This window comes from Spizellomyces punctatus (genome assembly GCF_000182565.1).
Source record: "Spizellomyces punctatus DAOM BR117 chromosome Unknown supercont1.7, whole genome shotgun sequence".
NCBI lineage: Eukaryota > Fungi > Chytridiomycota > Chytridiomycetes > Spizellomycetales > Spizellomycetaceae > Spizellomyces > Spizellomyces punctatus.
In genome coordinates, this window is record NW_015971543.1 from 1,149,759 (window position 1) to 1,175,590 (window position 25,832).

Sequence of the window (25,832 nt, forward strand, 5' to 3'; positions counted from 1 at the left end):
TTTTACGCTAAAAGTCATGGAAGGAAGGCTTTGCATACCTTGCTGGGTATAAAATTGTAACATTGCTTTTTCCATCAAAACAATATCTTCCGATTACTGTGACAGACCATAGATGCAGTTGACCGCCGATTTGTCGTGCGGCAGCAAGTTGAAGATCAGGAAATTGACGTTTATTCTCAGTCAGGTTAACCAACTCTTATGAAGGCGAACTCATTGATAAACTGCTAAAGTTGAAAGGTTATCGCTGACCATAGAGACAGGTTTCATTTTGTGATAGCCCAACGAGTTTTTATGAACGGACTTCCCGTGATTTGTTTGGTAGAGCCGTAACAATTCGATCATTTAAAAAGCGTGCAATTATATACAGGTTGATTAAGACTGGTCCTCGTGCATGTCATCTTCTTCTTCCTCCTCCAGCTCCTCGTCCTCCAATGAATAGTCATCAGAATCGCTCTTCTCATCTACATCCTCCCCTTCAGCGGCGCCTTTCGCTGCCTGCTTTTTCGCCACATTTTTCTCCTGCTCTGCCCTTCTCCGCGCTCTCTCCGCCTCTGACTTTTTCCGCCGTTGGTCTTGCTCCTTAATCTCCGCAGGCGTCTTTTGCACTATAGATGAGGAATGTGAGAAATGTGTCCAACTATTTCGGTTGAGAGCAACTAACATACCAAGCGAATGGTAGAGTACTTCTCCGTCGCACATTCCAGCCTGTATCTTCAGTAGGGACATTTGCATTCGGGGTCCCATCTCCACGAGACGGATGGCACGCTGCTCGGCTTGACGATTGCCTTTCCCAATATACTTCTGTGGCAATGTGACAGTTGCTTCGCCATTGTCTTCAACATCGCTCTCAGATGCGAAGGCACCCCTAATACGGTCGCCGGGTGATGAGTCCGGCATCAACCAAGCTTCCCGAATCATCTGATTTATACCTCAAAATGTAGTCACTAATGTCATCGTAGCGCCTCAGGTCGGGTACATCGGTCTGGATGATAGTCTTGACACTTTTGCTAACACCAGTCACTTTCACTCTGATACAATAGTGGCGGAACTCTATCTCCCCCGTTTCGCTGTTCAGATTGAATAGAATCACTCGCCTGGCATCCGCTAGTTTCATCTACGAGAAAACCTCAGTGAAGGGGAAACTTGGAAAGCGTTGAGAAATTCATTTACCGTTTGGACTTGAATTGGAGGAAATAAATTCTGGAACATTGTCGCCATCAACTTGACGTGCTTCGCATCTCCTCCAAAGTTGTTCAGAACCACCTAGACGATTACTTAGTTATCTGAACCGACGTGCGGAAGTTCTTTTTGTAGTAAAATTACCAACCAATGGGGCCGAGTTGAATTCGGTACCAGGCGACTTTGGCCGACTTTGCAGCGCTAATACATCGGGAGTCAAGGCATAAGAGTTCACTCTAAAAGTGAGGGTCGGCCCACGTGGGATACGTCCAATTCGCAGATTGATTCCGGCAGATGTCTTTGAGAAAATTAGTAGATGGGTGACAGATAGCTGTCCGGCGACGTGGAGAAAGTCCTTCAGTTTATTGCCTTTTCGTTCCTAGTTGCCACACAATTTATCAGTCTTGGGGGGTCAACGCAATAGCAAATTCATCACTGGCCGCTACCCGTAGTCTTAGAGCCGTATTCGGCTCCATAGTCTTGCGAACATCCTTCACCAGAAGTGACAGACTACGTCCGACCACACCTGATTTGATCACAAAAGATTTTGGGACCTTTGCGGCGGCGGCTTCATCCGTTTTTACGTGAGTTCTTCTCTTTCTCTAATAGACAGAGTGGGGACACTTGAGTGAGTTCGATTAGCTCCCATTCATGGCCAGGTGGAGACTTACCCTTCGCCCCATGGTTGTTTTGATCTCAAAACAACTGCGAGAAAAGTTCAAGAAAGCTGTTCATCTTTCCAACTGCTGTGCCACACATATCACGTGGACCGAACCTTGCTGATGCCACTCAATGGTGAGGACGAGAACCATGACACGCGCCAATGGACACCGAAGATATCAGTGACACTGACGCTGTAGGAGAAGAGGAAGAAGCAGACGCTCACGGCGATGAATCGGACGAATGGGAAGAAGAGGTGTGGGTATACTGCATGGTCTTGCTTTCCACCTGCAACGCCAGCTCACACATCACCCTGCCAGACGACATATGTTGTCCTAGATCTTGGGACGGATGTTACAGTAGATACTGTTAAAGCGGCGGCATCCGAATATGACGGTGTTTCACTCATAGTATGTTACTTGCATGGTCATGACGACGCGAAGCGTGGAGCTAAGCTGACTGATTTTAGGGACTGGACACACCCTCACCGTACTTGCGAGTGGGCAATCTCATGTTTAAAGGGGCTTTTGACCGGACCATCGGCACCGATATGATCTTTGCAGCTTCAGCGCAAGATGAAAACAGACCCAAACGTAGGTGGTAAAGATTTCGTTTAGCGGAGGTGATGGGTCAGTAGTCAACAACCTTCCGCTTGTAGGGCCGCCAACGGGCCCGCTTCCCCTCTCCACCGACCCAAACCGGCCAGATGTCAGCATGACCTACTTAGGGCAATCAACCATGAAGACCAAATTTATGCGAGTGACTCTTGAACCCAAAGCACGCCCATCTAATGCATCAGATGAAGCAGAGATTACTGGGGCTTCGAAACAACCTGCCACTGAGGCAGACTAGCTCGTGTCCCTCTGAAGCCCACATTATTATCTCTTATTCTAATCCAGCTGGCCCTGGTGACCTAAATAGATTGTGGCGAACCGTAAATTGATGTGCCGTTTAAGCTCGTCTCTGTCAGTTGCCAATACTATCTCGCCCTCCATCCCAGATAGCTCTGGTGCCCTGTGTTTCAATTGAACAGTCTAGAAATCAAATTGGCAAAAAGCCTTGGAAAGTCATGTATCGTGGTTATGGCCGATCTGCAACACGTAATCCAAGTAAATCACGAGCAGGACCCACAAGTCAGAGATCGCACTTCACATTGCCGTGTCCAGAGTTCATCTTTCTTCAACTCTCCTCAACATGCTTGTGAACACCAACTCAACCCCAATAGTCACCGTCTTTGTGACGAGTGAAGGCGTATCCTCGGAAAGGCGCTTCGATAAGGCAATTACAATAAGTAAACTTAAGGTGGTAAACTGCCCGACATTTCGAATCGTAAAATCCGTCGATCTCAAACATATTCCTCTCTTTGATGCAAAAGGAACGTCTTGAGCCGATAACAGGTGTTCCAGTATCGACAATGAAGGTTCAGCTGTATACTGCCACCGACCAACTGGTGGGCACACTTGACGACGACGAGAAGATGTTGGGCTACTATCCTGTGGCAGACTACATGCGATTGGAGGTATGTCGCTCGGTCAAGACCCTTATACTATACCTAGAGACTATATCAACAGACCATACTTGTTGAATGTTAATTTAGGTCATTGACTTGAACCAACGCCGAAGGAAGAACGAATTCCATGATGTATCGCAAGTGGAAAAGTTTGAGATATCTGATGCAGAGTACGACAAGCGCAATGGTAGGGCTTTGGAGTATGCTTTATGTTTATCTAGAGTGGAATGAAACACGCCGGTTACCAGATTCTGTTCGAGCTTTTCTACAACGAAACAAGATGGGCAAGTTTGCGGAGAAAACAGACGCGGACCGGGAGTTGGAAGTACAATACAAGGAAGAGGCAGATAAAACTAAAGTGGGAGATCGATGTGAGGTCGAGGCTGAAGGGGATGGGCTTGTAAAGCGGGGTACTGTCCGTTTTGTTGGTACGGTACAATTTAAGCCTGGTTACTGGGTGGGAGTTCAGTATGATGAACCCCTGGGAAAGCATGACGGAACGTAAGTCAAGCATTGTCTGCTGTTATCTCACGCAGACGTGGCCAATGATCATGCTTTCTTCGACTGTTTCCAGGGTCCAAGGTGTGTCTTATTTCACCTGCCCACCAAAATATGGTGCATTCGTCCGGCCGAACAAGGTAAAAGTAGGGGACTACCCGGAAGACGACCTTATGGATGAACTAGATGAGATGTAACATGATAGGTTGTATATATACACTGTATAGAAAGTTTTGATGAACGGATATCGGGGTTATGTTATTCGTCATCGTCGTCGTCCTCGCCAAAGACCTAAGATAACGCGGGTGAGGCGTCTTGCTAACTTATTCGCTAAAATGGAACCTACATCAAAATAATCGAACTCGGCCTCCTCCCCATCCTCTTGGGTTGGATTATCTTCATCTGCGCCAATTTCTGGTCGTCAGAACTGACGAGCCGGTGAGACCATGAGAAGATTGCAGGACTTACCTTCCCCACGCTGTGCTGCTTGCAGGTTTCGCATCAGCTCGTCCACCTTTACAATTGCTGGCTAAGCTGATTTGCAGATAACTATAGTGCTGGTACATCCACCCACCTTGCTCTTGACTCTCTGCTCAATGTCGTTTCGTTCACTTACCGCAGCTGAAGCCTCAGCAGCGCGCTGCGATGCAACCGCCCTGGCCTGGGCCTGGGATGCTGCTTCCTGCTCATCCCACTCGAAGGACTCTTCAATGTCTTTCCCTTGCAGCTTATATATCTTCTTTTTCGTCATATCACGGATCGCATCATAATGTGATCGTTCAAACCACCCGTCACGATCCTAATGCAACAGTTTAGAAGACGCCGTGCCGACTAATAATAAAGATCAATCTGTTTACACTAACGTCATAAGTAGATCGAATGAAGTGCTTGCTGTGAATCATTTTCACTAAATCCGGATCGGTAACGTCGCACATCTGGAACAGCCCTGATTCTCTAAACGTTTCACCGTCGAATATATGTGAATCGTCCGATCTGGTGGATTTAACATAGAGCATCATGAGTGTTTGGGTCCTACGCCTGCCTGGGACCTGCACATGCTTACTGGTTGGCGTCTACTGATTGCGGCAATTCGGACTCGGAACTCGCCTCGCGGTCTTCCCCAGGATTGTAGGCCCTCCCTCGGACCAACTGAGCTGATTCCACCACTCCAATCAAGCGCTTGGCTCTAGCAAACGCCCTTGGCGTCTTGACAAATCGCACATCAATAATTTGATATAGTCTCGCCTCTCGGTCCCGTCTTGGATCATATCCGTATCTAATCCAGCAATCCCGCCATGGACCACTGGTCGCCACATATGCATGTATAGGCATCAACCTCTTCATTAGGTTGCGATACGCAGGGGGCATTGAATTGTGCAGGGCAAGCCGTGTCCATATCGGACGCTCCTGAAAGAGTGCTCGCATACGAGCTAGAGCTTCGTTTGGTATATCCGCAAGGCTGACTCCTTCCGGTGGTCCTGAAGGAACTTCCTGGGTAGACTTGTTGAATGTGATGGCCGTAAATTTGATCCGGCGATACCGATTGATCAACTTCATTACTGGTGGCTAACATGCGAGAGCAGATCAGCTCCTCTAATCATCCACTCGTCTCACCACTAAGCATGGCATCGTACCTCATTTCCTGTTTGTCGGACCAAAACTTTCACTACTGCAAAATTCTGTCGGTAGCTTGTACGTACGGTAGCGTTAGAGAGTGACTTGCGTAGCTCAACGTGCATCGGAGGACTCTCACCCATAGTCTAAAGGCCATTCTATCCGGGAAAATGATGGTGGAGGCATATTGCGCAGATTCTCCTGTGGCCCTTTGTCATTTGCCAAGCTAAAGTGCTCAATCCCGTCCGCTGTAGAACCAAGTCGTGAATCAACCTATCAGAACGCTACGTAAAGAACTCGTCGTACCTTCAAATGTGTGCATACTTCTTCGGAGCTGGACAATGGGATCGTTTTGGTCCGGTATCCACTGATAATCAGCAATTGCTAATATGAACAATATTAGCTGTTGATTGGACAGCTGGGTCTTGAAGTAACTTACCTCGAAAACGGCATGTTTTCGTTACAGTGCCGATTATCTGGGTTTTGACGTCTGCGGGGCTCTCTTCCATTGGCGGGGAATGGGCTTTGGTACCCTTCCTTTTTTTTCTCCTCCGCGTGACCTTTAGCAGTAGATTGCCCGTATTGATAATGTCACCATTTATTGGATGTGAAAATGGATCGGTCGGACGATATCTCAGCTCCAAAACGTTTAGTCCGTCGGTGAACGCCTAAAAAGGTTCAAGTGGGGCGAAGGAAATTGTTGAAACATGTCCATCATTACCTGCCTAACATGCCTTTACCCTACACCATAGTGCGCCTTTCCGACAACATGCACTGACGCCTCCCATGTCTACGCACCTTTTCGATAGCTTCAATTCCACCCAGCGTCCTAAGGGCGTTTTCAGTATTCTTGATATAGCCTGGATACTCGACTACATGAAAAGTCCAGCCAGGTAGGGGTTGTGAAGGTGCGGGCTTATATGTAGGTATATTTTGGTTTGTTGCTGGAACCGTAGCCATTGTGCGTCGATGGCGACAATGTTATCCGGTGATCTCTAGATCTACAGTACACAAGCTGCCCGTGTCTGGTAAGCAACGATCCCAGCAGAGTGACTCATCGACCGCGTTGTCAGCAACAGCACCACAAACTGAAGACCTCACCGCCAGAATCCTAGAGATTCATCCTGTGCATTCACGTACGTCGCTGAGAGCGAGCCTGTTCTTTTTAGGCCGCAGATTGAGGTGGACGGCTCTAACTTACTGGTGAGCCAGTTGCCAGCTCGCATTTCCCTCGATTTTGAGCCAAGGCAATCAACGAGCATCCGACGTCTCCATTTGTCATTCCCCGTTCAATTTTGGCGTATCGAGCATTGTTGAGCTCTACCGACTGCAAGATTTCTCATTTTTCCATTGCTACTGCACATCTTGAATATGTCTCGACAGTCTCTCAACGACGAAGTTATGGCAGAGACCGTCAAGCTTGTCAGCTCTGACGGTTTCGAGTTTGTCATCGATCGGAAATGCGCTATGGCGTCAGGGACCATCAAAAACATGCTTTCCAGTCCAGGTACATTTTGGGACTTTGCTATATTTGCGAAAACACACCGCTGCTGTCGGGGTGGAATCTGATAGTTGGGACTTATCAATGATTGTTTTAAAAAAAGGCCAATTCACCGAGTCCGTTCAAAACACGGTCAACTTTCGTGACATCAAGTAATGCCATAGACCAATGCTGTATAATTCCTTTTTACACCTCTCATTTCTTTTCTTTGATGCTAGGGCCGTCATATTGGAGAAGGTCTGCAAGTATCTTTATTACAAAGTCCGATACACAAACAGCACGTCAGAAATCCCAGACTTTGTCATTGAACCGGAGATTGCATTAGAACTTTTGATGGCTGCGGATTTCTTGGATTGTTAGTTAGATTTGTGTTGGCAGTCACCACCTTGCCAAAACTATACCCGAGACTATGTACATAGGTATTCTGCAATAAATGGAAGAACGTAGGGTTTCGTTGACGTCAAAGCCGTTGGAAGCACGCTGGCTGGTGAGACATTTGGCAATCTAATCGGGCGTTACTAATGAGCTTAGTAAAACGTGGGAGCCATCTGAGTCATGTTTCAAGATATTGCTTGGGTGTGTTGTTTTCCATCATCGTTATCCGCCACCACATCATCTACAAAGGATTTGCTTGTCCTCCACCTGCCAAACAACACTTGATCGCGTCCACCAGCTTTGTCCCCAAATATAGGGCCTCGAAGCTCGTCGCGTTCTTGTCAAAATTCGGTCTCCCAAAGCTGTTCTTCGTTCTGTTAGGGCCTCCTTTGCGAGGGTCATCAGATGTATGTGATGTTCATAGAGCTCCTGTTTGTTGCTCATATAGGGGAGCACTGTGGTTGACCCATTTTACCATGGTTTTGTAGACATTGTCTTTGAAATGGCGGGCCCTGTCAGTCCCTCTGCTGAAGACAGCATGGTCGTGATTGGTGAGACTCGCTGTCTGCAGCTGTCGCTTTTTCCATAGATATTAAAAATACCTTGTTTTGCCACGGCCAGTATTGGGAGCCTCTGGTATGTAGGACCGGTGCAATTTGCAATGCCTTCGAGCCAAACTAACGCACCTTTTCGCCAGGCGACCTTGCATTCAAGAAGACATATCCTGCGCTCTTTGGCTTATACAAAAACAGCTTTCTTCCTCCGAACACCGACATTGTCGGCTATGCGCGATCCCATATCGAACTGGACGAGTTCCGGAAACGTATCTCTTCTCGCATCAAGGTCAACAACGAGAAGGAACAGCAGCAGTTGAAAGAGTTCCTTGCCAAGTGTACATATGTTTCTGGCAGTTACGATGATGCGAAATCGTTCAAAAAATTGAACGATGCAGTCGACGACATTCAAAAGCGGGTGGGCGGTTATAGGCACCGCGTCTTTTACATGGCGTTGCCCCCGTCAGTTTTCATCCCAGCCTCCAAAGGGCTGAGGGAACATGTATATACTAGAAAGGGAAACAATCGACTGATTGTCGAAAAACCATTTGGAAAAGACACCGAGTCTTCCAAAGAGCTTGGGCACGCACTAGCCCAACACTGGCTGGAAGATGAGGTGAGAATAGGCCCTTTTTGCGCATAACATACTAAGCCTTGCTAATGCGCGATAACGTAGATTTATCGTATTGATCATTACCTCGGTAAAGAAATGGTCAAGAATCTTATGATTTTACGGTAAGATCAGCAAATACGAGCTATCTAGTCAAGGCTGACCATCTTTCAGCTTTGCCAACGTGTTTTTCGGTGCTGTCTGGAATCGGCAATATATTCACAATGTCCAGATCACATTCAAAGAGCCTATCGGAACCCAGGGGCGTGGAGGCTACTTTGATGAATTCGGCATCATTCGTGACGTACGTATCAACGGCTAGCAATGATTATTAGCATTATGCAGAATGAACCATTGAGACATCTTGATTGCATAGATCATGCAAAACCATCTTCTCCAAATCCTATCTATTGTGGCCATGGAGAAACCGGTCACACTGGATGCGGAAGATGTCCGTAATGAGAAGGTCTGTTGATATCGTGCAATGAAGGAATCGCTTATCTGGCAAATGATTGACACATGACTTTAGGTTAAAGTTCTCCGCGCCATTCAACCACTGACTGTGGACGACGTGCTACTCGGTCAATACACAGGAAGTCCTGATGGCAAGGAACCTGGATATTTGGAAGACAAGGGTGTTCCGAAAGATTCGGTCACTCCGACTTTTGCTGCTGCGGTGTTTTACATTAAGAGCGAACGTTGGGACGGTGAGTCTGGATTGACTAGGATCAACTAGTGTGCACCGAGCGCTAAACGACTCTTTAATAACTTTCAGGGGTTCCCTTCATTTTGAAATGCGGAAAAGGTAACGAGAATGCTGGTGCCTTGTTCAAATCTGCGCCTTTAGAGCTTACACTGTTTTCCGTTCATAGCGTTGGACCAACAAAAGACGGAAATTCGCGTCCAGTTCCAGGACGTTGCTGGTAACATTTACCCGAACATCGCTCGTAACGAACTAGTTGTCCGCGTGCAACCGGAAGAGGCTGTATACATGAAGTTCATGAACAAAAAGCCCGGGCTGTCGTCTGCTGCCGTCACGTCCGAGCTGGATCTGTCGTACGCTAAGCGTTATCAGGACGTGAAGATTCCCGACGCTTACGAATCCCTGATTTTGGATGTCCTCAAGGGAGATAAGGCCAACTTTGTTCGAGACGACGAGTTGGATGCGGCATGGAAAATCTTCACTCCACTCTTGCACCAGATCGAGCGCGAGAAGATCAAGCCAGAGCAGTACGCCTTTGGCTCACGTGGGCCCGCTGGGTTGAATGCCTTTGTGGAAAAGCACGGGTACAGGAGGGACGCCGGATACCAGTGGACGCCTCCAAAGATTTGAATGTATAAATGCAGAAATCATGCAGGCATCTATTACCGACTTTCTGAGACTTATCATTGTAAACCTCTGGATATCACCATGTTCTTTATGTGCCATATATGAAGATATGTGGTTCTCATTTTTGAAAGGTAGTGGACAATATACACTATCATATTTTGAATGGGTCTCATTGAGTGGGGGCTGCCGGTTGTGGCTTTGTTTGTGCAGCAGTAGGTATTTGCAGAGTCTCCACCGTGTTCTTTGCGGGAATGCTAAAAGTTGCCGAATTAGATCATGGTATAACCTGACATTATCTCATGAGATACTTACTCTTTCAGCCACATTAGCGACGGTCGCAATCGGGATGAAATGTAGAAATCTCCAGGTCCCCGTAATAGGTAATATCCCTATGAGGAACCAAGTTGCAGCCGGGATTATTACGCCCATGTTATAATACATTTCGCACGTACCCTGTCACCAAACAACCACTGCTTGATATGCAAGAAAGTGAAACGAGTTACGCGCAAGGTTGCGTCCGCTGTCCGTTTTAGAAGCTTGCTGGCAATCTCTTGCGCGGAATTTATTGTTGGAGCGACCTTTGGTGCATCATTCAAAGCCTTCTTTGTCTCTTTTGCTTCTCTTGCTCCCGGTGTTTGTACTAGCCGTTTCAATTTCTCCGAGATATTGAATTTCGGTATAGTGGACTTGACCGCTCGTTGGGCTTGATTGGCCGGCTTGGGATCAATGGAGGCATCCCATGCAATGATATGGCTAAGAACATGAGTTCCGGACCTACTTTCCAGGAGCTTCCAAAAAGTGCATCCCACCTACCTAGGATCTACCCTGTATTCTTCTCCAGGTGCCAATACCAGGCGATACAGTCCTCCATACGAGGTGATCGCTAATGTTCCTTTCCCTTTTACACGATAATTGAAGATTCCATCCACCCCCTATTACCAACGGTTCATTAAAACATATTCAAATATAATTATAAACGACACGGGTGATGGTGAGCCTACCAATCCAAACCCCTTTGGTGAGCTGGACACGCCAAGTCCAGGACTTGCGGCTAGGAACGCCTTTTGACGCACGTAGTATTCTGATGTACCATCCATGGGGATAGCCGCGATATCTCCAATCTGCTTTGGAGCGATAATAACATCTCCTGGGGCACCGGTCGTCCAAAACTGTATTGCACCCGTCATGAGTACGCTGTGCTTGTTCATGAAACTGTGTAAAGATGTTTGTTATACCCGTTGCCAAAACAAAGCTCCGCCTCCCAATTTCCGTGAGACGGCCTGTATGGGGCCGCCTTCAGTGGATAATCCCGTCTCGATCTGTTGTGATGGGAGTATGCATATTTGATTAACGATTGATTGTCAACATACAACATTTTAAAAACGCACCCCGGAGGAGAATCCGATTGCCGTGTTCACCGTCGTGTAAAAGTGTGAAGAAGGAGGAACCTTTGCCACAATCACAGACCCTGATACAGTCATTAGATCATCAAAGCAAATGAGTAACGAGATGTGACGGATCGTTACCCGGCCCAGTGCTGACCACCTCAAACACCGGCTCATCACGTAGAGGTACTTTAAGCCATTTGGTCGCACTCGTAAGACCTATGTAAAACAAAGTAAGTCTGGTATATAAACATAAAGACTCTACAGCTTCTAGTACCTGCAGCTACTTCCACGCCCTCTCCTTTGCTGCTCTCCTCAGGTACACTCGCCTTGTTCTCCAACCCCGCGGTGATATCTATCCGTGGTTTGCGATTCAGGGTTTCAACGCCCTGTACGGAGGCGTCAGGTTGAGATGTCGGTGCATTGAACGCTAGACCCGCATATGCTCGCAGAGGAGTTACAGGACCGTATGCAACCCCCAACCTGCCAGATGGGGTTAGGCAGCGTGCCTGTAAAAGTCCACGCGAATGCATTCTAAAACCACCAGATGGAACAAGATACTAAACGTCCTTGCAAGTTGATCGGGAATTGCGAAAATGGATGAGTCATTATAGCCACGTGATGTAATTATATAAGCCGAAAGCCAGATCCCGTCCGATCGTCAATCAACCTAAAAACAAAAAACTCAAGCTTAAATATAGTAACCCCATGTTGACATGGATGTCATCGTTGATATACAATTACCCTTGTACCGTATCAATGAAGCTCCGGTTACCGGGAGAAACTTTAAGTACCAATGCATGCCTCCCGCAAGCTTTATTTCTCGAGTCCAACCTGGTCAGCCCAAAAAATTGGCAGCCTGCCTTGTGCACTAGTGTAGCTAGACCTATTCTTTACCTCCAACGATCGACATGGCCGATCAGAAAACCCCGTCAGCAGCCTTTCTGGGCGTTACAACGGCCATAGAAAGCGTCGCATTTCTCTTCCAAACATATCATATGATACTAGCTATTCGGGTGGCCTGGTTCGAAAACCATGTGGTACCACCGTCAACAGATTCACCATCGCAGACCACCCAAGTTGATCGCGGCGGAACATGGTTCGACCGAATCATTGCGATTATCATGATACTGCTGTGGCTTTATGGGGGGTTCAATATTGCTTTGGCGTTGTTGTCCGGACGTGACGGGCAACTTGCTTTTCAGTTTTGTGTTGCAACGGTGGATACGGTTTTCTTTAGTGGGGGTTCCATATATTTGTGGTTGGTGGTGAGACGATTTGGAGTCGTCTATGGTGCTGTGCGAGTTGGTATAAATCCCAAATGGTGAGTGAGACGGAGGAGTCTTTCGAATAACCATGATTTCCCATGGTTTTGTTTTATTTTGTTATCTAATACGGTGTCAAACCAGGTTCAAGGCATTTGAGATCCTAACCATTTGCTGTATGACGCTGTCGGCGGGTCCTGTCGTCCTCTTTGACTGGGTAGCTGTCTTTCAACGTCACGACATTCCCGAGTGGCAGCCGGACGGAAGCTCGACCAATGGCGTTGTTTTGACGTTTATTTACAACACTTTTGTTCTCCTTGTCGATTGCGCGGTGTCATTAATACTCTACGTGACGTTGAAAAAGGCCGTCGCGGAACTACGTGATGTCATGAAACCTGGGATACAGCCATGGAACGACCCGAGTAGCGCGCTCAAGCCCGCTTTGTCAAAAGAGATGGTGCAAGTTGAGCAACAACCCGCAACGATGTCTATCTTATCCCCACCACTCAGAACAAAGCACCATAATTTAAGTAACGTGAGCATGCTTCGAAGTACGGGAGTCGGTGTCACATGGCTAGTCAGCATCAGCATAGTCGGAGCCATACTCGCCATTGTGGACAATTTGCTCATTCAAGATCAGCTATCGCTTGCTCACGGTGTTTTATTACATTTGGCCTGGACGACGCCAATTTGGCATGCCCGATTTGCTTGGATATATTTAGCTTCTGTCAAAGATCTCGTTAAGGAGATGTCTAACCGACACCCTCAATCTTATAAGGACTGACGAGGAGATATCTCGCGTCGTTCGCACGACAGCTGATGGTGTAATGCCGGAACTGATCCATAATTGGTTATGTATGCAACTTTTTCCGTCAGAATACCTTGTATTCAATTAATAGATATCTACTAGTATACACCTCCCGAACCAAAATATTCATAGACTAACTACAAAATACATCCCGTTTAGAAGCCCTTTGGATGCAATTGGTGGAACTTCCAAGCTGTAGCCACGATCTTATCAATGGAATCGTACTTTCGCTTCCAACCAAGAACTTTCTCGGCTTTGGTGGAAGATGCGACCAAGGTTGCTGGGTCGCCAGCACGTCTATAGGTCGACAATAGCATTTAGTATCACTCCCGAGCGTCATACATTGGGAGATTATCTTACCGTGGTTTGATTTCTGCGGGGATCGGGTGACCAGTTACTCGCCGTGCGGCATCGATAATTTGTTTCACCGAGTATCCGTGCCCGCTGCCCAAGTTGAAGCGGTTGGACTCGTTGGTCTCCCCGAGATAGTCCAACGCCTACGCACGACAATGCATCCATTAGCAACGACTCCAAAACATATATCTCGCCCGTGCCCCAACGTACCTGAATGTGAGCAGAGGCTAAGTCGGTCACGTGAACGTAGTCCCTCACACAGGTTCCGTCCTCTGTATCATAGTCATCCCCGAAAATAAAGACCTTCTCTCGCTTACCCGCTGGTACTTGAAGTACCAGGGGAATAAGATGCGATTCTGGCGTATGATCTTCTCCAATATCACCCGCTTCATCCGCCCCACATGCATTGAAATACCGCAAACAGACATACTTGAGGCCAAACGCTTGATCGCACCAATGTAAGATCTTTTCCACCGCAAGTTTGGTTTCCCCGTACGGGTTCACGGGTTTGGTGGTATCATCCGCTTCAATGGGGATGCGATCCGGCATGCCAAAGAGCGCGGCGGTGGAGGAGAAGATAAAGTACTTTGATCCGTACTTTTGCATGATTTGAAGGAGGGTGACCGTTCCAGATACATTATTTTCGTAGTAAGATAGAGGATCCACGCAGCTTTGTGCCACTTCAATAGAAGCCGAGAGGTGGTACACTGCTACGGGCTTGTGCTTTGCAAAGACTTCATCCAAGCGTTGTTTATCGCGAATGTCGCCCTGTTCAAATGTGACCGCTTGCGGGATAGCGGCGGTATGACCTAGCCAGAAAACAAATCTTGGCACAAATCAAAAACATTTCAAGACATACTCGCCCCTCACCAGTAGACAAATTATCCAGCACAATAATCTCGTGCTTTCCGAGTTTATGGAGCTCACGGACGAGATGGGAACCAATGTAGCCCGCACCACCGGCAATAAGGATCTTTGAAAAAATTACCCATCAGTTCAGTAACCTCCCTACTCGGCTGTGAATGGAACTTACCTTCATTATGACAAAAGATGGCGGAAATCTAGAGATTGAAAACCTCCAGGGCGTGATAAAGGCCGCAACCACTTGTACTTGGAATGCAATAAATACATTTTATCCGGATCTTCAACCATAATTCTCACGCGGTACACAACGCTGGCCTCGGCCCAGGTCATTCGGAATGGCTGGAATGGCAGGTTTCCAATGGACTTGAATTCCTCCCTACTTTGAGTTATGACTGTGCCACATTTCTGAGTCATGGAGGACGGTATTCATGGACTAATAGGACATTAGAGTTAGTAGCCCACATTCTCGGGTCTTTTCTGCCTCCCCCCAAACAGCCCACGCAACCTCCACGGACATCTGGTCATCGACGTTACGACATTTTGATTTCTCGACGGCGCACTGCGAACGAAGGCGCAAGGATTGGACAGCGACATTTGCAACGAATCCCTTGGCGATATCCTGAACTGTGACACGGGAAGCTAAAGCCCTGTTTGAAACCTTTGACCGAGTTTTCTTGGCAGAAGAGCACGCGAATCGTGCGCTGACAGCAGAGTTAGATGGGCATTGTGCAAAATCTGTAAAGACCGCACGCTTGAAGCTGTTTTATCAAATATTTGGGACCGAGTTTCTATGGTCTTTGGTAAGCGCTTGTTCTGCTGTCATAAAGGGATGCTTTGCTGATCCATTGCCCAACAGTCTTTCAAAGTAGCCATAAAGTGGATAAACCTATCTTGATCATATTGTGATATTGCATCGGAGCTTAATTTTATATCCTTTATATACTTCTACCCGAGAACTACGATGAATCCACCAAATCTTGGTGGTCGCCGGATGCATCCCAAGTTTAAGCTGGCGAAACCAATGACGTTATCGCAATTGGGAACGTTCTCAAGTCCCTTTGCGAATTTTGCTAAATATGTGTAAGTTCCTGTGCCATCATCAGCAAAAGCAATGTTCTCATGTAATAAAAAATAGGGATCCGAGTGGGCGTCTCAACTTTCACGGGAAAGCAATATTGCACGCATCAGGAGTTGATTTCACGAATGGGAATTCGTACAAGATCAATATGAATGAGTTGATGCTGTTGGAAGAGCTGGGGAAGGGACAGTACGGAGTTGTACAAAAAGTACATCACGTACCGACGAATGTCACCATGGGTATGTTACATGAGAGTGGAATGTCAGCATGTCTTGTATCTCCGACATTTGCACTGTTCATAGACACTTACCAACGTTTCCCTACGTAGCAATGAAAGAGATCCGTCTGGAGCTCGATCAAACGAAACTCAATCAGATTCTTATGGAGCTCGACGTTCTCCACAAATCCACGAGCCCATTCATTGTCGAATTCTACGGAGCGTTCTTTATCGATTGCGTATACTATTGTATGGAATACATGGACGCCGGGTCATTAGATAAGCTGTACGGTGATGGGGTGCCAGAATCTGTACTAGCAAAGATGGCATTGGCGGTATGTGCAGAGTGTTTCAAACATTTGACATTGATGAATTTTTCTAACCACGCCTTTGCGTACTTGCAGATGGTGAAGGGATTGAAATTCTTAAAGGATGAGCTATCCATCATTCACCGAGACGTCAAGCCAACGAATGTATTGGTCAATACAAAGGGGGATGTAAAATTGTGCGATTTTGGGGTGAGCGGGCAACTAGAGCAGTCACTGGCCAAGACGAATATAGGATGTCAGAGTTACATGGCGGTGGGTATCCAGTTTATTAAAGGGTCGTGCGACGTGGCGATTGATGATTGTTGCTGTATAGCCTGAGCGAATCACAACGGCAGAAGCGAGCACCTACACGGTGCAATCCGATATCTGGTCCCTTGGTCTCTCATTGGTTGAGCTAGCGCTGGGAAGGTATCCATATGGTGGTGGAAAGTTTGACTCTGTGTTTGCACAATTGTCTGCGATTGTCAGTGGAGAACCTCCCGAGCTCCCTGCGGATAAATTTTCGCAAGACTGCCGGGATTTTGTTGCAAAATGGTACGATTTCAAATTGTTGTCTTTTTTTTGCAGACTAGTGTTGATTTGTGACGGTTGTCTTCCAGCTTGAACAAGGTGCCGACCGAGCGGCCAACATATGGTCAATTGCTGGTACAGTTGATGCTTATCTATTGGTATTGATTGACAAAATTTTAACTGACTGCAAAACATGTTTAGGACACGCCATGGCTACAAAAGTACGAGACAGAAAAAGTGGATATGGCGGGGTGGGTACAGGATGCGCTGGATGCCAAGAACCAAAGAATACTGTTGCAGCAGCAGATGGAGCAGGCGCAGTTGGCGGAACAGCATCCGATGGCCTGAACCGGAAGCGGAAACAGAGACGTCCTTTTGCTGGATGTGATGGTGTCTGCTGGATGGGGCATATCCTATTCTTTTGTTTCTTCACTTTTGTGTGTTTTTGTCGGCATATTTGCCGATTTTGTATCTAGTGTCAAAGGGAGATATTTGACGTCTGTAAAAGGGAAGAGTAGGGCGAGGGATGGCGACGAGAAGAGACATGAATACTATTGGGTTGTAATAGACAGAATGCAGTGATAATGGGTCATCTATTACATAATCTTTTTGATAGTGTTTAAAACGCGACTGGAGAGCTGTTTTGTTACACCGTGTTTCACGTGTCTCACGTGGCAGACTGGACTGGAGTCGGGTAATCCAACAGCAGTTGTGGTTTTTTAAATGGATCCGAACCAATTGCCATTTTGAAGGATTTTGCATGAAAAATGGGCTTTACATTTTTGAGCGGCTCTCTTTGTTTTTTTGTGACTTGTTGGCGATCAGATGCATCGATGGAAAGAGACTAAATTTTACAATGTCTGCATGTTTGTTGTCTGCAAATGTCCTTTGAATGTTTGTTGATGTAAGTCTTGTTGGATATCATATTATGAGTTGCGATAACACATTGCAAAACACTTTTCCAACACCAAACATTGCTTGCACTTTATGTTTTGAACCTTGCGTGTGTGTGTGTGTGCGTGTGTGTGTGTGTGTGTGTGTGTGTGTGTGTGTATGTGTGTGTGTGAGAATGCATTCCCTGTGATAGTGTGTTGCCGTTTGCGATGCTGCAAAGTGTGAAATTGTCATGTAACTCTAAAAGGATACATGACATGCCAATTATGGGTAAATGACTCCAACATGCATAAAAATTGCGAGTAAAAAAGAACAAAAAGAGAAACAACTTGTTCTTTTACTTGCTTCCTTCCCAGTGAGAAACGCCAGACGGCCCTTTTGCAAAAGACAGAAACGGCCTGTGGGAAAAAAAAGGGCGGGGATACAGCGAGTTGTGGAGAAAAACAAACGACGTGGGAAAAAAATGGTTGGGGACAAAGCCGCCAAGGACGGTCTTTTGGATAGCCCTTGTGATGGTATAAAATGGAAATGGAAAACGGTTGGGGGAACTCTGCATTGTTGAAAAATCCATCACAGTAAAATAGTTTAGCGCTGCTGGGTCAGCCAAACGAGATCGACGAGAACGACAACGACACGACAAGAATGAAGAGTATTTTGATTGTTTTGGCAGCGGCCTCGACACTGGTGTCGTCCGTCTCTGCTCACGGTTTCGTGGCGGGTATCGGCAAGCTCACTTCAAAGGACCGCGGTCAAGTCCGAAACTATGACTTGATTGACAAGCAGATTGACTCTCTGAGGAGCCCTACGCAAGGCGGGCTTTGCCGTGGTGCTCCTCGTGGGAAAGCTGTCCCTCTTTCTCTAAAGAATGGCCAACCTCTTACGCTTACTCAGGCATTCAGTCTGGGAGCTCAGCACGTTGGTCCTTGCACGGTTGAAATCTTTGATGCAAAGAATCCCAACGACAAGGTCACCATCACTCAAGCCAACGGCGACAATGGATGTGCTCGTCCTGGCCTTTCCCAATTTGACACGGACAAGGGCGCGCCTGCAACAAAACAATGCCCTGGTGCCATTCCTGCCGGCTTGGTGACAAACGACATGTGTCTTCACTACTGGACCTTTAACGTGCAAAACGCTGACAAGATTAAATGCAAGGACTGCGTCCTCCGATGGTCGTGGGAAGGAACACACATTTCAAAGACAAACCCAGAAAAGTATGAAAACTGTATCGATGTGTCCTTGACAAATGGTGGCGTCGCCGTTCCCGAGGGCGGTGGTATCGGCCGTCTGCCCGTGGGAGATCCTGTCGCGGATCCTGTTGCCACTGAGGCACCTGCTCCTGTTGTCACTGAGGCACCTGCTCCTGTTGCCACTGAGGCACCTGCACCTGCTCCGGCACCTGCGCCCGCACCTGCACCTGCACCGGCTCCTCGTCCCGTTGCTGGCTGCGATGGAAACAAGTTGATGGCCTGCAATGGCGACGGCTTTCTGATCTGCTACCCCGAGGACCCCAACCGTGAGAGTGCGGAATTCGATTGCGCTCCAGGCACAACGTGCAAACAAATAGGACAATTCATTCAGTGTGCTTAGAAGAGAACTGTGGCCCCCCTTTTTTCGTTTGCAGTGTCAGCTTGTATGTATGTAGTTTATTACACCCTAGAAAGATCCTGTCTGTGACTTATCAAGAAAAAAAAAGTGCAATAAAAAGAAAGAAAAACAACAAGATCCTGTAAACACCCCGATTCTACCGTCATATCTTTATCATTATACATTCAGAGAGTCGGAATGCCATAAAACGCTTGCTTCAACAATAAAATACAAAAAGAATATACATGGCAAAACATTTCCGGAATATCTAGGTAAAAAAAAAGGTACAATTCCCACTATCATCGCCCCTTATTCGAGGCCTTCCCTTTGGTCTTCTTTTTGACCAACCTCGTGGCAGCAGTCTCCTCATCATCTTTATCATCTCCTCCTTCCAGCGCCCCCATCCGCTTCCGTTTCCCTGCTTTGGCATTGGCATGTTCCTCTTTGAGCTGCATATGCGCAAACCGGACCGCCTCTCCGACACGTTCCTGTAGCATGAGCACAGCAGACTTGTCTTTGCCCAGAGGATACTCGTCGAGTTTCTTGTCAATGGCATGTTCGATGCGCTGATACCATTCGATATCGTACCTAACCATCCATCACATCAGTAATGATACCACCACCGTTTCACTAGACACAATACTTACTGCGTGACCAACGTAATCGACTTTCCGCTCCTCCCAGCCCGAGCAGTTCGTCCCACCCGATGAATATAGTCCTTGCTACTCTGCGGTACATCATAGTTGATGACAACATCCACACCCGGAATATCCAACCCCCGACTCGCCACATCCGTCGCAATCAAAATGTTTCTTCCACCGCTTTTAAACTTGTTCAAGGCGCCTAATCGTTTGGGTTGGGATAATTGGCCGTGTAAGGAGACGGCTTGGAACCCGAGATTTCGGAGCATGAGAGCAAGTTTTTGGGCGTTTGCGCATGTGAGTGTAAAGACGATACAGGTTTGACCGGCGAGTTCGTTGAGGAGGTAGGTGAGGTAGGTTTCTTTGTGTTTGAATGGAAAAAAGAGATAGTATTGAAGGAGGGTCGATACGGTCGAGTACCTTTTGACAAAAAAAACAAACGAAACGTTAGGACACAGTCTTGTTGACAACTCACGTCGTCAATGCATTCAACATACTTTGTTGCAACCTCAACTTTTACGGGTTTCACAAGTGATGCCCGCTGAAGTTTTTCAACCTTACTCGTCATCGTAGCAGAAAACAGGAACGTATTCCGCTCCCGCGGTATAATCTTCAACACTTTTTCAATCTCTGCTCCAAAATCCAAATCCAGCAACCGATCTGCCTCATCCATAACCAAATACTTTAATTGCTTCAAATTAAATCCTTTCGTGTTTTCCAAGTGATCTACCAATCGCCCGGGTGTGCAAATAACCACATGTGGCTTTTTGGATAATGCAATGGATTGCGCCATCATATCCATTCCACCAACAATAACGGCACATCGAACACCAATAGTCGAACCGAGGGCTTCAAACTGCTCCGAGATTTGAAATGCGAGTTCTCGGGTTGGTGCCATGACGCAGGCGTAGAGGGGTTGCGGGTTTTGAAATAGGCGTTGAAGAATAGGGAGTGCAAAGGCTGCTGTTTTACCTGACCCCGTTTGGGCAAGGCCAATAATGTCTCTACCTACAAAAGACTCGTCCCGTCAAAAACACAAGTACTCTGTCACAAAAATAACAGGAAGAAACTGTACCTTCAAGCGCATCAGGAATAGCTGCCTGTTGAATCTCTGTAGGTTTCGTGAACCCAATTTTTTCACAGGCTTCACATAATTGTGGTATGAGACCCTGTCATTTTCAAAATGGTCAAATCAGTCAGTCCCATCACGAGACGAGACGTTCAGTTAAGAACAATGAGGAACCCTACCAAGCTCTCGAACGTCACAGGCTCCGAGTCTTCCGCAGTCATGGCTCTTGCAAACTACGAGCAACGCTGATAATCGTCAAAACTAACAAAAAACCCAGAAAGCGAAAAAGGTCGGAGTTGTCCCAGTTCGTCAAAAACAATAAACACGTGAACTTTTCAGATACCAAATCACGTGTTACGACGTTACCATGTCAACACACACAGAGAGGAAACGCCGGAATCCGCCACGGTTCGTGAGTAGCTCAACAAGGCATTCCAGTCACCGTCCTCATCCCGATTGTTCAAAAGCACCCAAACACGCCCCACCTTTTACAACCATGACGTTCTACTGGAGAGAAGCCGGCTTGACGTGCGTTTATTTTCAGATGATTATGAAATGATTGGAGCAGGGTGTTGACAATCGGGTTTTTTTTGTAGGTACTTGCAATACGCCAACATCACTGCCAAAGCCCTCCGCAACGTCCTCAAGGAACAAGCCAAGGTTGTCGCTCTCCGTCGTGAGGAGCAGTACGTCAAAGTGCAGCTCTGGAGCCAAGGAAAGCAGGGAGACACTGTACGTGGTTATATTGGTTTACATGGTATATTTGGGAGATGTGTGTGTGTGTGTGTGCTTATGCTCTTATTCTTTTGTAGAGGGTGATTGACCCCTCTGGAAACAAACTTGGCCACTAAACTGCTCGCGAATCGATCCATTGATCCGATCTTCATAGATTTAATTTTGTTAAAAGATTGGAGAGAGAAACTGAGGATGGTCGAGTCGACTGTACCATCGCTGTGGAGTATATAGTGGGAATAAAAATGATATCCTGCATGGAACCTCATTCTTGAAAATGTGCTTTGCGCGGGTTGGGCCACGGTTGGGCCGCGGCAGACGAGGTGTGACTTGACAAGTAGCAAAAGCATTGAGGGAATGAGTCGGCTGGACATCATTTTCGTGCTATTTACTTTGATTAACCAGTTGACGAAATCACCAATGTTATCTCAAGTTCGGGAATCTTGATCATATCTATAATGCCATCAAGACAGCCAATGGAACAATAGTCAATCGACAGGTTGTCGAATGCCGCGACATTACTAACTATATATCTCAGGAACTCGTACTATATCTGTGTCTTCGTCTATCACTAGTTTCTCAAGCCTGATCACAATTAGTATGCCTAGTCGAAGAGCTTCATGCGCCGCGGTAATAGCTGATGGAGCTCAATGATGAATACCGAGCGTTTATCCGACATTGCAAAACACTGGCTACACTTACTTTTGGGGCACAAACGGCATTTTTGTAATCTTTGCTTTCTGCATCCTGTTGCGCACCTTTACTTGAAGTTCGGTACCCTGCTTATGGAATCCGTTCTTTACATAACCCATAGCAATGTTCTTTTTAAGAACAGGGGATGGGCAGCCGCTGGTAATTTTACCTGAAAAACGGAGCAAGCGGTGTCAGAGATGGAGCAAAACTGAAAAACTACATGCAACCCTTCATACCAATGGACTCTCCCTCGGCATTGAAGATTTCCGCGCCTTCTCGCGCTGGAGCCCCTTCAACTACAAGACCAACTCGTCGTCTTGGGACAGCCTTGCCGATTTGGGGGATGATCTTGTCAGCCCCAAGAAAACCGCCCTCCTCACGTCGTCGCTTGCCTAACTCATACATGTTACCCATGCTGTATCTAATTTGGCAGGCAAGTGAAAGAAAACACTTACCGATCGTCCAGGTCAAGCCACCCTCCACGGGAGTCACGGTGTCATCTAGGTCATGGCCGTACAGACAAAGACCTGCCTCCAACCGTAAACTATCACGCGCCCCAAGACCAGCGAGCTCCACATCTGGGTGATCCAAGAGCATCTCTGAAAAGCGTACGACCTCCTCATGCGGCACTGAGATCTTCACACCTTGTCAGTGAGTGCAGTCAAGTACATGTGCATTGTTTCAGACCTACCTCAAATCCATCTTCACCAGTGTACCCACACCTGGATATATACACAGGAATGCCCTTAATATCCATCCACCGACCACTCATAAAGCCAAACGACGCAAGATCCTGCCCACTCAACGCCGAAATAACCTGAGCAGCAGAAGGTCCTTGCAAAGCCACCAACGAGACGTCCTCCAACACCTTAACGTCCACATCTCCTCCACGGTCCTGAAACTTTTTCAAGTGTGCACGAATGTGGGCAAGATCCTTTTCAGCACATCCTGCATTGGACACCACATAAAACCCCTTGTCATCTTGCTTGTTAACAACAGTATCATCAATAATCCCTCCATTCTCATTGGTAAAAAGGGAAAGCGTTGATGATCCGACGGGAAGGCCCTCTACATCGGCAACCACAAGAGATTCAAGGAACTTTGTCCGGTCCTTTCCGGTCCACCTATTGTTTTCGCATTGTGTCAAGATTTGAGACCACATATTTTGAGCACTGTGATGAAAACTCACCGTGTTTGCAACATGTGGGAGACATCGAAAAGGGATGCCTTTTGACGGGTCCACATGTGCGAGGCTAGTACACCAAGGGAAGAGTACTGAACGGGCATGGCCCACCCAGCAAACTCAACCATCTTGCCTCCATTCTTCACATGGAAGTCATGTAAAGCGGTTTGCTTGAGCGGCTGGGAAGACGTTGAAGATGCAAATGCGCGTCGGAGCATGCATCTTGCCGATGGTGCAGTGCGTGCAAGATTGTTTAAGACGAGCATGGTTGCGCCGTTCTGATCTACAGCCAGCAGTGAGAATCCCATATTTATGGGGTTGCTAAGCCCTCGGATAGATTGGATGTGGTAAGCAGAAGAGCCGCTCGTAGCTTTTCATCCCTCATTGCCTTCTGGAACCGTGGCGTGATTGAAAGTATATACAAGTAACTGCAAGATGCATCCAAAGTATCCAACAGCGCCTTATCGATATGTTGCTTCATGGGTTATACTTTGACCCAACTCATCCTGGTGCAACCTATTGTTGGCGACAAGGCGCATGTCAATGTGTAATGTTTCTGATTGTAAGAAACCGTAAATAAAATTAAAATGGAGGTCCCTTCAATATAAGATCGGAGATACCCTGTGGTCAATGGTTTTCTGGTCCATGGATGGGGCAAGCAAGCATGTGTCAATCCCGCCACCGTGGACGGTATTTAGGGTTCGCCCGAAACTATCACGGTTTTTTTTGTTTCTTACATTTCACGACATGTCACATCTCTCGCGAGAATATTTCCTTCAGACCTCATTGCATTTATATGTGATCAAGGCCGAGTCTGGAGATTGTATGGAAGATGACCAGCACAAATGCAACGGCCGCTTGCTTCACGGATCCTGTTGTTCTAAATTATATCGAAGCGACAGCTCAGTATGCTGCCGAGTCCTATAGCACCGCTGCAATCATTACTGGCGCTGCCCTGCCTGTCGTAGCAGGAAATATTTGTTTATCTATTTGGCGGATCGTATGGAAGAAGCGCAATCCTCGCGCATATGTCCTTTTGCTCGGTTCGTTGGGGATTGCGGTCGGTGCAGTGATGCTGGTCAAGCCCGTGACGCATTATCGTGGTCGTACTCGTCTATCTGTGATCCTCGGGTTAATTGGCTCGATCGTTAGTCAGGTAGGATTTACTAGCAATTTGGCAACTTTCCAATGTCATTTTAGCTAAAGCAAGGGCTTTTCATTAGGTGGCATTAAATGTGGCGGGTGTCCTAAGGTAGCTTTTACACGCATACTTCATCACTATCAACGCAAATCGCTTCATCTTGGTTTTATCGTAGATTCTCTGTCCCTCTGTCTAATCGACCTGTGCGGATTGCGTATATTGTCATCACAGCCATGTTCACCGTATCATTTTGCGCTGCAAATCTTGTGATCGGATTGTCGGAAATTGATACATGGCAATTCCCGTAAGTAGTTTGTGACGAAGAATGTGGCAAGGGATTTATGCATTCGATCATTCATCTTCTTTTCTACGAAACAGATCAGCTATTTCACAGGCATTTTCCGTAAAGTTGGGAATCTTGTCCTTAATTCTTCCAATATTCTATGGAATTTCAGGTCTTGTCTGTTTTAGTTTTCAGGTGAGCGCCTGCCAAGTTCTTATTTTATTGATTTGCTGCTAAAATTCCTTCCGATTTCAGCTACGACGTTTTCTGCGATCAGTTCGCCATTGGTCCATGGGTGACGATAAGATCTACTCGGTCGAAGTTGCCAATCACATCATAATGGGTTTCTTGCTCACAATGATTATTATATACCTTTCATGTTTTCACCTGTTCGACAGTACGTATGCAGTGGCAAACTTTTGTATTGGGAAATTACTGATGAAATGATTTGATACTCGTCACGGCAGATGATGCCAGGTTTGACTCACCCATGTCTTTGCTATTCAGCTCCGCGCTTCTTGGCTGTGAGAATATCTTTGAGACATTTACAGACTTCATTCATGAAGTACAGGTGACAAACATCAGCAGTGGGATGAGGTAGGTAGCGTCCCTGTTATCCATTAAGGCATCTATATTAACAAATTCTGCTCTTCAGGTCCCCTGCATTGCAGGACGAGCTACCAAGTCCCTTGAGAGGGTTCAGTCTCGCTGTACCGACGCAACGGTCAGACGCCGGCAGCTCCGGAGCCGATTGACGTTTACGGCTTTTTGCGGGTTAACCTTGTATATTTACCAATACCTTCGTTAGAAATACCCTCATTATTATGTTGGTTGTGTGTGTCAGAGTAGTCGACTAGAGATATCGTAATTGTAGCATTTGGATAAGATTCCAAAGGATAAGCGATTATGTAATCAACGCTCGTGACTGCGCATGTGGGTTGGTCTGCTAAGCCGACTGGCCGCCCCGA

General features: G+C 46.9%; 15 protein-coding genes across 15 annotated transcripts; 9 read left to right on the forward strand and 6 right to left on the reverse strand.

The window, feature by feature from the left end:
* Positions 1-309: 309 nt before the first annotated feature.
* On the reverse strand, positions 310-1,875 carry SPPG_04760 (uncharacterized protein). The gene is made up of 7 exons (XM_016752993.1): positions 1,851-1,875; positions 1,626-1,781; positions 1,328-1,558; positions 1,171-1,263; positions 930-1,114; positions 666-865; positions 310-605 (listed from the first exon to the last, which is right to left on the reverse strand). Exons 1-7 carry the CDS (start codon positions 1,860-1,862, stop codon positions 373-375), a joined length of 1,110 nt encoding a protein of 369 aa, XP_016608480.1. The 5' UTR covers positions 1,863-1,875; the 3' UTR covers positions 310-372.
* Positions 1,876-2,002: 127 nt separating this feature from the next.
* SPPG_04761 (uncharacterized protein) lies at positions 2,003-2,691 on the forward strand (the record flags this gene model as incomplete). The annotated part of the gene is made up of 4 exons (XM_016752994.1): positions 2,003-2,095; positions 2,160-2,249; positions 2,309-2,432; positions 2,498-2,691. 4 exons carry the CDS (start codon positions 2,003-2,005, stop codon positions 2,689-2,691), a joined length of 501 nt encoding a protein of 166 aa, XP_016608481.1.
* A 342-nt stretch (positions 2,692-3,033) lies between these two features.
* SPPG_04762 (uncharacterized protein) lies at positions 3,034-4,044 on the forward strand (the record flags this gene model as incomplete). Its single annotated transcript, XM_016752995.1, has 5 exons — positions 3,034-3,141; positions 3,215-3,358; positions 3,437-3,536; positions 3,598-3,850; positions 3,924-4,044. The coding sequence occupies 5 exons, from the start codon at positions 3,034-3,036 to the stop codon at positions 4,042-4,044; spliced, it is 726 nt and encodes a 241-aa protein (XP_016608482.1).
* On the reverse strand, positions 3,905-6,474 carry SPPG_04763 (transcription factor TFIIIC subunit TFC1). The gene is made up of 11 exons (XM_016752996.1): positions 6,260-6,474; positions 5,901-6,129; positions 5,768-5,845; positions 5,601-5,709; positions 5,482-5,536; positions 4,911-5,413; positions 4,711-4,840; positions 4,422-4,646; positions 4,316-4,361; positions 4,194-4,249; positions 3,905-4,138 (listed from the first exon to the last, which is right to left on the reverse strand). Exons 1-11 carry the CDS (start codon positions 6,419-6,421, stop codon positions 4,106-4,108), a joined length of 1,626 nt encoding a protein of 541 aa, XP_016608483.1. The 5' UTR covers positions 6,422-6,474; the 3' UTR covers positions 3,905-4,105.
* Positions 6,416-7,463, forward strand: SPPG_09221 (elongin C). Its single transcript, XM_016757378.1, has 3 exons — positions 6,416-6,968; positions 7,066-7,114; positions 7,181-7,463. The coding sequence occupies exons 1-3, from the start codon at positions 6,833-6,835 to the stop codon at positions 7,320-7,322; spliced, it is 327 nt and encodes a 108-aa protein (XP_016608484.1). The 5' UTR covers positions 6,416-6,832; the 3' UTR covers positions 7,323-7,463.
* A 48-nt stretch (positions 7,464-7,511) lies between these two features.
* Positions 7,512-10,008, forward strand: SPPG_09222 (glucose-6-phosphate dehydrogenase). Its single transcript, XM_016757379.1, has 10 exons — positions 7,512-7,744; positions 7,826-7,888; positions 7,959-7,973; positions 8,035-8,507; positions 8,568-8,626; positions 8,676-8,805; positions 8,878-8,967; positions 9,031-9,208; positions 9,277-9,306; positions 9,374-10,008. The coding sequence occupies exons 2-10, from the start codon at positions 7,840-7,842 to the stop codon at positions 9,832-9,834; spliced, it is 1,485 nt and encodes a 494-aa protein (XP_016608485.1). The 5' UTR covers positions 7,512-7,744; positions 7,826-7,839; the 3' UTR covers positions 9,835-10,008.
* On the reverse strand, positions 9,844-11,788 carry SPPG_04765 (uncharacterized protein). Its single transcript, XM_016752997.1, has 9 exons — positions 11,494-11,788; positions 11,358-11,435; positions 11,220-11,299; positions 11,067-11,150; positions 10,833-11,000; positions 10,645-10,763; positions 10,284-10,584; positions 10,144-10,220; positions 9,844-10,085 (listed from the first exon to the last, which is right to left on the reverse strand). The coding sequence occupies exons 1-9, from the start codon at positions 11,747-11,749 to the stop codon at positions 10,001-10,003; spliced, it is 1,248 nt and encodes a 415-aa protein (XP_016608486.1). The 5' UTR covers positions 11,750-11,788; the 3' UTR covers positions 9,844-10,000.
* A 339-nt stretch (positions 11,789-12,127) lies between these two features.
* Positions 12,128-13,439, forward strand: SPPG_04766 (uncharacterized protein; the record flags this gene model as incomplete). The annotated part of the gene is made up of 2 exons (XM_016752998.1): positions 12,128-12,540; positions 12,626-13,439. The coding sequence occupies 2 exons, from the start codon at positions 12,128-12,130 to the stop codon at positions 13,263-13,265; spliced, it is 1,053 nt and encodes a 350-aa protein (XP_016608487.1). The 3' UTR covers positions 13,266-13,439.
* Positions 13,329-14,719, reverse strand: SPPG_04767 (UDP-glucose 4-epimerase). Its single transcript, XM_016752999.1, has 5 exons — positions 14,677-14,719; positions 14,514-14,616; positions 13,854-14,452; positions 13,650-13,786; positions 13,329-13,586 (listed from the first exon to the last, which is right to left on the reverse strand). The coding sequence occupies exons 1-5, from the start codon at positions 14,680-14,682 to the stop codon at positions 13,445-13,447; spliced, it is 987 nt and encodes a 328-aa protein (XP_016608488.1). The 5' UTR covers positions 14,683-14,719; the 3' UTR covers positions 13,329-13,444.
* Positions 14,720-14,994: 275 nt separating this feature from the next.
* On the forward strand, positions 14,995-17,295 carry SPPG_04768 (STE/STE7 protein kinase). The gene is made up of 8 exons (XM_016753000.1): positions 14,995-15,307; positions 15,364-15,587; positions 15,643-15,824; positions 15,914-16,137; positions 16,207-16,383; positions 16,445-16,665; positions 16,731-16,776; positions 16,843-17,295. Exons 2-8 carry the CDS (start codon positions 15,469-15,471, stop codon positions 16,987-16,989), a joined length of 1,116 nt encoding a protein of 371 aa, XP_016608489.1. The 5' UTR covers positions 14,995-15,307; positions 15,364-15,468; the 3' UTR covers positions 16,990-17,295.
* Positions 17,296-17,899: 604 nt separating this feature from the next.
* Positions 17,900-19,125, forward strand: SPPG_04769 (uncharacterized protein; the record flags this gene model as incomplete). Its single annotated transcript, XM_016753001.1, has 1 exon — positions 17,900-19,125. The coding sequence occupies exon 1, from the start codon at positions 18,178-18,180 to the stop codon at positions 19,123-19,125; it is 948 nt and encodes a 315-aa protein (XP_016608490.1). The 5' UTR covers positions 17,900-18,177.
* SPPG_04770 (RNA-dependent ATPase RRP3) lies at positions 18,207-21,128 on the reverse strand. The gene is made up of 6 exons (XM_016753002.1): positions 21,012-21,128; positions 20,839-20,932; positions 20,261-20,771; positions 19,770-20,183; positions 18,917-19,710; positions 18,207-18,868 (listed from the first exon to the last, which is right to left on the reverse strand). The coding sequence occupies exons 1-5, from the start codon at positions 21,051-21,053 to the stop codon at positions 19,422-19,424; spliced, it is 1,350 nt and encodes a 449-aa protein (XP_016608491.1). The 5' UTR covers positions 21,054-21,128; the 3' UTR covers positions 18,207-18,868; positions 18,917-19,421.
* Positions 21,129-21,246: 118 nt separating this feature from the next.
* On the forward strand, positions 21,247-21,832 carry SPPG_04771 (uncharacterized protein). The gene is made up of 3 exons (XM_016753003.1): positions 21,247-21,360; positions 21,429-21,564; positions 21,645-21,832. Exons 1-3 carry the CDS (start codon positions 21,329-21,331, stop codon positions 21,681-21,683), a joined length of 207 nt encoding a protein of 68 aa, XP_016608492.1. The 5' UTR covers positions 21,247-21,328; the 3' UTR covers positions 21,684-21,832.
* An 85-nt stretch (positions 21,833-21,917) lies between these two features.
* SPPG_04772 (glycine cleavage system T protein) lies at positions 21,918-23,874 on the reverse strand. The gene is made up of 6 exons (XM_016753004.1): positions 23,447-23,874; positions 22,949-23,381; positions 22,713-22,893; positions 22,494-22,649; positions 22,267-22,426; positions 21,918-22,201 (listed from the first exon to the last, which is right to left on the reverse strand). The coding sequence occupies exons 1-6, from the start codon at positions 23,746-23,748 to the stop codon at positions 22,183-22,185; spliced, it is 1,251 nt and encodes a 416-aa protein (XP_016608493.1). The 5' UTR covers positions 23,749-23,874; the 3' UTR covers positions 21,918-22,182.
* A 223-nt stretch (positions 23,875-24,097) lies between these two features.
* On the forward strand, positions 24,098-25,783 carry SPPG_04773 (uncharacterized protein). Its single transcript, XM_016753005.1, has 7 exons — positions 24,098-24,596; positions 24,664-24,692; positions 24,757-24,885; positions 24,960-25,059; positions 25,120-25,261; positions 25,332-25,461; positions 25,520-25,783. The coding sequence occupies exons 1-7, from the start codon at positions 24,273-24,275 to the stop codon at positions 25,617-25,619; spliced, it is 954 nt and encodes a 317-aa protein (XP_016608494.1). The 5' UTR covers positions 24,098-24,272; the 3' UTR covers positions 25,620-25,783.
* Positions 25,784-25,832: the final 49 nt, after the last annotated feature.